This window comes from Sparus aurata, chromosome 18, assembly GCF_900880675.1.
Source record: "Sparus aurata chromosome 18, fSpaAur1.1, whole genome shotgun sequence".
NCBI lineage: Eukaryota > Metazoa > Chordata > Actinopteri > Spariformes > Sparidae > Sparus > Sparus aurata.
The window spans coordinates 25160240-25171485 of NC_044204.1; the positions used below are offsets into that span (position 1 = coordinate 25160240).

The 11246-nt window shown below is 40.7% G+C and overlaps 3 protein-coding genes and 1 pseudogene across 22 annotated transcripts in view; all 4 read left to right on the forward strand.

Moving 5' to 3' along the window:
- Nucleotides 1–2510, forward strand: part of LOC115568611 (protocadherin gamma-A6-like) — a 2946-nt gene extending 436 nt beyond the window's left edge. Inside the window, exon 1 of the mRNA XM_030396110.1 lies at nt 1–2510. This exon is cut by the window's left edge and continues 436 nt beyond it. Coding sequence (XP_030251970.1) covers nt 1–2236 — 2236 coding nt within the window. The 3' untranslated portion in view covers nt 2237–2510.
- LOC115568630 (protocadherin gamma-A11-like) overlaps nt 1–6189 on the forward strand; it is an 11642-nt pseudogene extending 5453 nt beyond the window's left edge.
- LOC115568600 (protocadherin gamma-C5-like) overlaps nt 1–11246 on the forward strand; it is a 281207-nt gene that overhangs the window by 94970 nt on the left and 174991 nt on the right. The window lies entirely within an intron of this gene.
- Nucleotides 7302–9650, forward strand: LOC115568638 (protocadherin gamma-A11-like). The gene has a single exon (XM_030396137.1). It carries the CDS (start codon nt 7553–7555, stop codon nt 9524–9526), a length of 1974 nt encoding a protein of 657 aa, XP_030251997.1. The 5' UTR covers nt 7302–7552; the 3' UTR covers nt 9527–9650.

Here is an 11246-nt window from a genome sequence, read left to right on the forward strand (position 1 = left end):
TGCCGAAGGAACTCGACAGCTGTGTGAGCTGGACACTGCGTCAGGAAATCTTTTGATCAGCCAACGGATAGACCGAGAGGAGCTCTGCGCACAAGCCAGTGTCTGCATTCTACAGTATCAGCTCTTACTCGAAGATCCCCTTCAAGCATACAGTTTAGTTTTGGACATAACTGATATAAATGACAACAGCCCGGTGTTCGCCGCAGGAGAGATCAAACTAGATTTGGTCGAATCCACCGTTCTGGGGAGACGCTTTCCCTTGGAGAGCGCGCATGACCCCGATCTGGGAACCAACTCAGTCCGTGAATATAAACTGAGCCCGAATGAACACTTTGCACTGGAAATGAGCACACAGATGAACGGCAATGGTTATCCTGAACTTGTTCTTAAAAAACCCTTGGACCGGGAGGCACAGGCTGAACATGTTCTGAAAATCAATGGAATTGACGGCGGGCGTCCAGTCAGATCAGGAACCGCTTCTATCTTTATCCGTGTTCTGGACGCCAATGACAATGTCCCAGTTTTTAGCCAACGAGTTTACAAAGTGTCTGTGCCAGAAAACTCGCCCATAGGGACTCTCATCGCAACGCTCAATGCCACAGACTTGGATGAAGGTGTTTATGGAGAGATAGCATACTCGTTCAGTCACCTGTCAGACAAGATGGGGGGAGTTTTTGAAATCAACCCCCTGAGTGGAGAAGTTCGGGTGGCAGGTTCTATAGACTATGAAGAGGCCAGTACGCATGAGCTGGATGTTCAGGCTAAAGACGGTGGTGGTCAGGCTTCTCACTGTAAACTTGTCATTGACGTCATTGATGTTAATGACAACAAACCTGTGATAGAGATAAAGTCAGCCTCTGCTAACGTGGCTGAAGACTCTAAACCAGGAACTATGGTTGCTCTGATTAATGTTTATGACTTGGACACTGGCAGCAGTGGGCGCGTCACGTGTACAATTCCAGAGGACGTTCCATTCAAACTTGTGTCAGAGGTCAAAAACTATTTCATGTTGGTGACTGACGGGATCTTAGACAGGGAATTTCAATCAGAATATAACATCACAGTGACTGCCACTGACGCGGGCTCTCCCTCACTCTCCGGTTTAAACGTTTTAAAAATCGTGGTTACTGACATAAATGACAACCCTCCAACTTTTACGCAGAAAGAGTACGATGCCAACATCTTGGAAAATCAACCCGTTGGTACGTTTGTGATAAAATTGAAGGCTGAGGACACCGACGACGCGTCTAATGCTAAAATCCTGTACCAAATATCAAGGGACACAAACTCAGAAGCGTCCTCCTTCCTTACCATCAACGCAGAAACGGGAGAGCTGTTCACATCGCGCCTCTTTGATTATGAGCAGTCAGTTCACTTCCAAATCAAGGTGACGGCTCGAGATGGAGGCGACCCTCCACTCTCCAGCACCTGCACCATTAACGTTTTTATAAAAGACCAGAATGACAATGCACCTGTCGTCTTATATCCTGTCCAAACCACCGGGTTCATAGCTGAAGACATGGTGCCAGTTGAAGCGCCTCGGGGTTACCTGGTTACTAAGGTGGTAGCTGTGGACGCCGACTCCGGCCATAACGCCTGGCTTTCGTACAGAATCCTCCGAGCCACGCGGCCCAACCTGTTCATGGTCGGACTGCATACGGGAGAGATCAGAACTGTGCGAGCATTCATGGAGGACGATGAGCCGAAACATACTGTGTTAGTTCTAGTGACGGATAACGGGCACGAAACTCTGTCCGCCACCGTCACAGTCAGCATAGCAGTTGGAGACGGGCTGCCAGTTTTAAACGAACTCTTTGAGTTTGCAGAAGAATCGCCGGACAGCGAAAACATAACTCTCTATTTGATTATCGCCCTGGCAGCAGTTTCCTCTCTTTTCATCCTCCTAATCAGCGGGGTGTTTTATTTCAAGCTGTGCAGACGTAGTTATGTTTACCGTTCAACTACCGCCAATCTCCCCGTTTTCCCCGGGACCTACTGCCCCCCTAGTTTTACAGATCTAAGCCGTTGTGGGACCCTGTTGAAAGATGAGCGGTACGATTCCTTCTTGACCACCGGGTCCTGGAGGGGCGATTTCCGTTTCGTCTCAAACACAGACACTGACACACTTAAGAAAAGAAGTGCAGCCTATCAAAGCACCCTTAGGCGCACTAGTACAGATAGAAATACTCTGAAGGTGAGGGCAGGTGCACCGCATCCTTGTTATGTGATGCAGTAAGAGTCGGCCATAACACAATGTAAATATGTTGTAAATGAATCACTGTACTGTGACCTCAATGTGAATCCTCTGACTGCCAAATATATTCTGATAATTAGATTTTGTCATAGTTGTATAGAAGTGCTTGTCAAATATATTGTGGTGGTTGTGTGAGTTCAAAATGTGAAAAATTTTCCACGGAAGTCCCTGTGCAAGAATACTTGTCAATGCATCAATATGTTTTGTTGTAAGCTGGAGTTTTTTATATATATATATATATATATATATATATATATATATACATATATATATATATATATATATATATATATACATATATATATATATATATATATATATATATATATATATATATATATATACATATATATATATATATATATATATATATATATATATATATATATATAACCTGAACCTCATCATTCCAAGACCAAACCTGAAAAGTCTCATAGTATCATAAACACAGTAATCTGTTTTAGTTGAAATAGTTTTTTGTGTGTGTGTGTGTTTTTTTTTTATCAAAGACGGAAAAATCAACAGATAGTATGCCTTTGTGACAGCGATATAACCTATGTGATACATTATATAGAGTTGATGTGTCTTATTTTTCCTTCCTCTCTTTGAAATTCATGGAAGATCTTTCTGACAGCTGTTTATAGTAGTAATACAGTTGAGAATAATGTTTTCATCTTTTGCTTTATATGTGGCATATTTGTATTTGGATCTTATAATTTTTTTTGTTAAACAGACTTCGCACTTTTGTTTTTTAGTCACTTTTTGACGTGGAATACACTGCAGCCAAGTTTTGACAATGCTTTATAATGTTTTCACAATATAATCCGTATTGACATGTTTGTGACACAGACATGATAAAAGCTTTGCACTACATGCTATGAATCAAACATTATGTAAACAGAGTATGACTGCATACTGATGAAAAATAAAGTTAAAGAAGAGAAGATTGTTTTTTGCTTTTCTGGTGAAGGACACAAGTGAAGGACATTCATAACATAAAACCAAATTTATGGTCATCGTGACAATAACCCAGCAGCACGATCAATAAAACTTGCATGTTGACAAAGACTTGCATGCATTTCTGTGCAACATGCTTCCTCAGGTTTGGGCAAAAAATGCTGGTAAATAAAACTCAAATAAACCTCTTCTAGATCCTTTTACTTCTCTGCTCACAGTGACATATCATTGTGCACTTATGAGTCATACACAGTTAATGGAAAAAACAACATGAGTAGACTGCAGATTGTTGCACTTAATTGCCATCATTTTGCAGCTCATTTTAAATATTCAGTTTGAGTGTTTGGCAATTGTCCAGTGACATAGCTCATGGAACCATTTAATGTCCAGTGTGTAAGATGCTGCATTTGAATCTGCAGACATCAGCAAGTAATGTGATGCTTAAAAAACAGCGTTTAATATTATTTATCTTAATTACCTTGGTGTTACATAACAAAAGCACAAAAGGATGATTTAAAAAAACAAAACATTCAGCTGTTGTATTAAATGTCAATCTGATATTTAGTACAGTGCTGCCACTGCTGCTACAAATCAGAAAGAAAAATGGAAGAATAGTAGTTATTTCTTTCATCTAAACCCTATTGTTTTTGTATATACATTCAACAGTACACAACAAAAGAAAAACATGTGTCGGAAATTAATTACTTTGTAAATAGCAGGAATTTTTTAATATTTATGAATGTTGAAAAGTACCGTAGTTTGTTGCTGCAGTTAGGTCAATGGGTAGAGTCTTATACAACAGTTAAATGCTGATGTTTGTGTGTGTGTGTGTGTGTGTGTGTCTGTTTGCTACTGAATGTGTCATGTAGTGAAGCAGAGAGGTTTTGTCATCAAAACAATTCCCATGTGAATTCATGTGTGTTCCTGTGTCGTGTTACAGCTACAGGCTCATTTGTGCTCCTAATTTCAGCCTTGGACGGAAAAGGGAAAAAGCAAGCACTGTTTAGTTTTTTTATTTAATATTATCTGGGTCACAAGAACACAGTTTTGAGCTGTGCAGTTGACATATTGGAGCTTGATAGAAAAGTATGTCAGTTTAACAGCATGACTGATTTCAATTAACACAAGCATCACAGAGTTTTCAATGTTCATTGAATAGTGTGAGTGGTTTAGTTGTGTTTTATAAAAACATCTCATGTAGGGAAATGTTGGAAAACCAATGACACATTGTCTGCAGCACATAACTCTTCAAAGTGAGCATTTTCTAATTGCACCTTCCTGCTTTAGTTGTTTGTGTGTATTTGTTTAGAACACATAAAAAACATCTTTCACTAGGTAACTGTGTTGGCAGCAGTTTCTATTTCATATCACATGCATCTGATCATATGTTGTCAAATGATTATTGCACAGCACTCTACTTTTGTTGTAATGTTTTAAACAGTCACATACTTTGAAATGTGATTTTTCTAAATAATTGTGCAAAAACAGAAGGACATGCTGGTTCCAATATATGCAAAACATGAAACACTGCAGGGCTTCAATGTCCAAAATACTTGCTGCACCAAATAATTGACAGTTGGAGTTGGACCTGCTCTTCATCAGACTGAAGTGACCATGCACAGTGCCATCTTATGTACACATGAAGAGCAGCCACATAAGCAGTAACAATAACAATCTCTGAAAAGTCAGAAGTAAACCAAAATGCATGTACATACTTTGAAATGATATTGCACACAGGCCCTGATAGTGAGATGATACTCAAAAGGGTTACCTTCTCAAACAAATATCAGTACATTAGTCTTTATAAATACACACAACATATCATAGAGGGAGGACTTGACATCAGCATCCCATTCAAGAAAATAGAGTAATAATGCAATAAAGATACAATACTACATACAAAATGGTATGGCCATGTTTTCTTGTATGGGAATGTTATGTAGACACTGATGTAGTGCCCTCTCTGTATGATATTGTGGTGTATGTGTGTATTTATATAGACTAATGTACTGATGTATGTTTAGGAAGGGACTTCCTTCCTATCAGGGACTATTTGTAATATTATTTAAATGTATATACAGTGTATGCATATTGGTCTAACTGTGTCTTTTCTGATACTTCTAACATTCCTGTGTGTGTGACTGCACTCATGTGTGCATAAGATGTTGTTGTGCAGTGTCACTACAGTCGGATGAAGAGCAGGCTTGCTCAACATGTCACCACTTCAGTGGATTAAATAATTTCGATAATGCAGCCGTGCAGTGTGTGAGCCTTTTTTTTTTTTTTTTTACGTGTCACTGCTTTAAATAGAAACCTCACAGGATGACAGTTTCAATTAGGTCGGTTATAGAATTAAAGCTGCATAGTGTAATGTAAGTTAAGTGCTCAGAAATAGACTCTAGGCCTTATCGCTACCTAGCAGGTTATCACAAAAGGTATCCAACCTCAATTTGAAGGTGAAGACTGTCTTTTTGTGGCAATAATCACACACACTCTTACCGGCTGCCAACTGACAAAGGTACCTTTTGAAGACTCAAGTCAAAGATCAAAACTCATCTCCATAAAACAGCAAAGCAGTCCAACATAAGAAGTCAATAAATAGACTGAATTATGCAACTGATGAACTCTGACATCTATCAAGAATCAGACTGGTTGAAATACGCCATGGTTCGGTTGTATCTTGATATAAAGCAGTCTCTGACAGTTCTTTTTTTTAGCACTTTGTTTGTAGTGACAAAATTAGGGCATTTATGGAGTAACAGCCTCTGATATATCACAAGATCAACATATTATTCGTTATTTCACTATAAATATGCATGTAATGCATATGAATGTAACGAAATGTGACGTGATCTAATTAATTTGTGTTTATCAGGATTCATACTAACTGTTTTCCTTTTCCTCTTCTTTTTTTGGTGCACTCCTTGAATGAAACCGCCTTTTCCATACAGCAGGTAAGATGATTTTCATTTTTCTTTCTCTTTCTGTCTAATGCAGTACACCACTCTGTATTGCTATGTTATGTCTGTATTACAGCCTCATCAACACCACTATTAACACCCAAAATCAATGGGGAACACAGCTGACCTACAATGAATTTCTATCCCTTTATACATCTCTTTTCTTAACTCTGTCTCTTTTCTTCTGTATCTCTTTTTCACCACACACAAACAGTATTGAAACCAACTAACAAACCTAACATTATGGATGTTTGTAAGACACCAAAAGGCTGCTTTAAAAATCTTATCCATGCAAGACTGAAACTGCAGCTAACAGTCTTGTAACACAGGCATCTGCGTTGCTCCATTATTTTTGTCTGCTTTGTGATTCCACCCCTAGGCTTGAAACTACATGAATATTAATCATCGGGCTGCTGCCGTACAGTCATTGCCTGAATAATGCACAATCATGATGCGCAGAATGTTATGCTCTGCAGCAGTTCATGCTAATGTTTCGAGTGAGCAAAGCTCCACCATGACCTATTTTTTTAAAAATACGCAATCCTACCTGAGCAGACATGTTTTAGCAGCATAGGAAAGAAATATACTGCTGAGAATTGTGTCAGTGTTCATTCGTGCTTGTGGATGAGTGTTGCAGTAGTTGTACTGTGGATGTTAATTCCAGTGCTCAAATGTAGGTCACTGGATTTATCAGTCAGACTACATGAGGAGAGAAGAGATTATCTATCTATCTATCATCTATCTATCCATCTATCTCTCCATCTATCTCTCCATCTATCTCTCCATCTATCCAGCCCTCCACACCATACAGATTCATTTTATGTCCGTATTGTTCACATTTGTGCCACATATTACCCTCTTAGAGGACCTGGAGGGAAGTTGTGTGATTACTGGGACTATTTTGCCAAAACTATGCAACGTTGAAGTGCCGACCTATGTTTTTCGTAAATGTATATTTAAAAGTGGTGGCAATGACAGGTTTCTATATAATATCATAGTGATTAATAATTAATCTGTAAATGGTGGCATCTTGGAGAGACCTTTATTCCTTTCTGAATTTCAATGTTATATATTCACACAATTATAGGTTAGACAGGGAGGGCTGATACAGTTTGGTTAAATTTGAGTATACAGCTGCTGATGGTGTCGTTTTACTTGGTCACTGTTGGTGGTGCTGTTGCCTAAGCAGACTCTTTGTCCAACATGAGTCTTATTACTAGTCAACGCCCGTCTCCGAAAGAAACAGGCAATGGTTATGTGCATATGAGGGTGGTGTATGGCTTTGAATGACGACACCAAACTATTTGGTCAATATTTTTTTGCGAGGTGCGACTCTCTATACGGATAACTGTAATTTAGGATCTGATATTCTCCGGAGGAAATGGATATTCTGAAGAGCAAAGGCACATCACTGGATTGGCGACTCTCCATTTTGCTTTTCTCTGTTGTTGCTGCGGCGAACGGACAAATTCGTTATTCTGTACCGGAGGAGATGAGGAAAGGCATCTTTGTCGGAGACGTTGCAAAAGACCTGGGCTTGGATATCAAAAGGTTGGTTTCTGGTCGGGCTCGACTTGTTATAGATGGGCAAAACCAATACGTCGCGCTGAACCAGAACAAAGGGCACATCGTTGTCAATGAGAGAATTGACAGAGAAAAATTATGCGCCAAGAAATCGCCCTGCAGCTTTGGTCTGGAAATTGTCCTCGAAGATCCACTTGAATTGTTTTCCATTACCATCGAAATACAAGATGTAAACGACCATGCTCCTGCTTTCCCCAAAAAGGAGATTAATTTGGAAATAAGCGAATCGACGCCCACGGGGACTGTGTTCTTGCTTGATAGCGCAGCAGATCCCGACGTAGGAATAAATTCACTGCAAAGTTACTCTTTAAAGACAAACGACCATTTTGTTCTCAAACAACACACTCGAACAGATGGGAGTAAATATGCTGAAATGATGCTTCAAGGCAGTTTGGACCGCGAGAAGCAAAGCGAGCATACACTCATATTAACGGCTGTGGATGGTGGAGAGCCGCAGAGGTCCGGAACAGTGAAAATAAATGTGTCTGTTCTGGACGCAAACGACAACGCACCTGTCTTTACGCAGTCCGTTTACAAAGCATCTGTCTTGGAAAATGTTTTGCGAGGTACAGTTATTGCAAAAGTCAGTGCTGTGGATGCCGATCAAGGTTACAATGGTAACGTCACATACTCGTTCACCCATTTAGAGGAGGATTCCTGTCCTTTCGAGATCAATTCTCACACGGGAGAGGTTAAACTCACCGGTGACATCGATTATGAGGTTTCTCCGAATTACGAAATAAACCTTCAAGCAAAAGATCCGTGGGGTGTAGCAGGTGCCAGCAAATTAATAATCGAGATAGGCGATGTTAATGATAACAGTCCAATAATCACAATGGCTTCATATGCTGGTAAGATTTCCGAGGATTCAACTCCTGGCACTGTTGTGGCGCTGATCAGTGTCCAAGATAAAGATTCAGGTAAAAGCGGTCAGGTTCATTTAAATATAGATGAAAATCTTCCGTTCAAAATTAAATCTTCTCTCAGAAACTATTACACATTGGTCACGGATCAAAGTCTTGACCGAGAAAAGCGTTACAAGTATAATATCACTCTCACTGCCACAGATGAGGGCCTGCCTGCCTTATCAAGCAGGAAAACTGTCGCTTTAGACGTTACTGATGTTAATGATAACGCACCAACTTTCAGCCAAAGTGTTTACAGCACTCAGGTAATGGAGAACAATTCTCCTGGTGTCACTCTGCTTCAGATCCACGCCACAGATCCAGATCAGGGCCAGAATGCACGCATATCATATTTTCTAATTGACGGTGAGGTCAGTGGAAATCCTGTCTCCGCATATTTCTCCATTAATACGGAGAGTGGAGTCATTCAGTCTTTGCGTTCACTTGACTATGAACAAGTGAAGGAGTACAAAGTACGAGTCAAAGCGCAAGATGGAGGCTCTCCACCACTCAGTAGTAACACGACAGTCATCGTGCGTGTCCAGGACCAGAACGACAACCCCCCTCAGGTCATGTACCCGGTCCAGACTGGCGGCTCTCTGGTAGCTGAAATGGTGCCTCGTTCAGCAGATGTGGGCTATCTGGTGACTAAAGTGGTGGCTGTTGATGTGGACTCTGGACAGAATGCCTGGCTCTCCTATAAACTGCAGAAAGCCACAGACAGGGCGCTGTTTGAAGTGGGCTTACAGAATGGAGAAATCCGAACTATCCGCCAGGTGACTGATAAAGATGCTGTGAAACAGAGTACTGACTGTTATAGTGGAGGACAACGGGCAGCCCTCTCGTTCAGCTACAGTCATTGTTAACGTGGCGGTGGCGGACAGCTTCCCGGAAGTGCTGTCGGAGTTCACTGACTTTCCTCACGACAAGGAGTACAATGACAACCTGACGTTTTACTTAGTCCTGGCTTTGGCTGTAGTGTCCTTCCTGTTCATCACGTGTTTGGTGGTTATTATATCAGTGAAAATCTACAGATGGAGACAGTCTCGCGTCCTGTATCACTCCAGTCTCCCTGTGATTCCATATTATCCTCCACGTTACTCAGACACTTTGGGCACAGGGACTCTCCCACACGCGTACGAGGTGTACCGGACGACTGACTCCAGAAAGAGTGATGTCAAGTATGCGCAACCACTGACTCAAAGTTTGGTTAGTGTGGATGGAAATGAAATTCTGCAGAATGGAGGGCAGTCATCAGTCATATCTCACATGTCTACTCTGGTAAGTTGGCTTGAACATACCAGCTCTTACATCTGTCGCAATAACAAAATCTTCATAGAGGGTATTTATTATTAATTGTTGCTGGAATGGTGAGCTGAAAAAAACATGTTGCACAGGATTGAGTTGACAGCTCTTCCTCTGTCCATGGTGCTGAAGTGCTGCTCTGCACTGAGATACTGTTGTTATTCGAGGTTGTTGGGCTGGGTTAGTTTAGAGAGACCCTGGTTGATTTTAATTTGACAGTTTGGTGACCAATGTTAATAATAATAATTATTATTATTATATATATGTATATATATACATATATATATATATATATATATATATATATATATATATATATATATATATATATATCAGAGGAGGCTCGTCCATAGAGGCAGAGGAGGTTGGTCCTCCTCTATTTTTGAGAGGTAACTGGTTGAAATAAATCATTACCAAATCTCAGTATCATTTATGAAATATTATATATATATTATATCATTAAAAAAGTTTCTTCTTTGGAAGAAAATCCACTTAAAACAGTTGAACAGCGACAGCTGTAGACGGAGGAGACAGAGCAGTCTGTGAGAGGAGCAGGGAGCAGGAAGGTGGGGGCTAGAGGAGGACGGAGGGCTTCTGTCCTCCGTGGGAGGGATCTCCTTCCATTCACCCAGTGTATTCAGGATTTTTTCATGCTGATCTATGATTGGCTAACACACGTAAAATGACGCGCTGAGGGAGGACGTCCTCCCTTACCAATCAGCAACCAGAATACAAAATTGACAGCAGGTTGGTCCAATAACAGTTCCCAAATTTCATTCTCACGTTTATACAGCCGTAAACAAAAATACTTCTATGTACCGTATTGACCCGAATATAGTACGAGTTTTTTTTTTTCGATTAAAATTATGTGAAAAAGTGGGGTCGTCTTATAATCGGGGTCTAACCGTTGACACATGCTGATAGTTGTCTGGGTCGCTACGCGACCGCAACGGCAGAGGGCGGCAGCTTATTGTAGAGACGTCACTGACACTGTGGCTGGGGTTATCTGTCAGTCACAGCGGAGAAGAAGTGACAGGAGATGAAAAATGGAGAGACGCGGTGATTTTACGGAGCAAAGTGGATCAAGTGTGGCAAGTTAACAGATATCTGAGGCAGAGCTATGACGCTGATTTTAAGATAATGAGATCAATGCAGCGGAGGTGCCAAACAACTGTCAGCCAGCCAAGAAATATGGAGTTACGGAGTGTAACGTCCGAAGATGGCGGGTCCAAAAAGATCGTCTGAAAACGCTAACAGTAAGAGAAAAGCTTATCGTGGTCC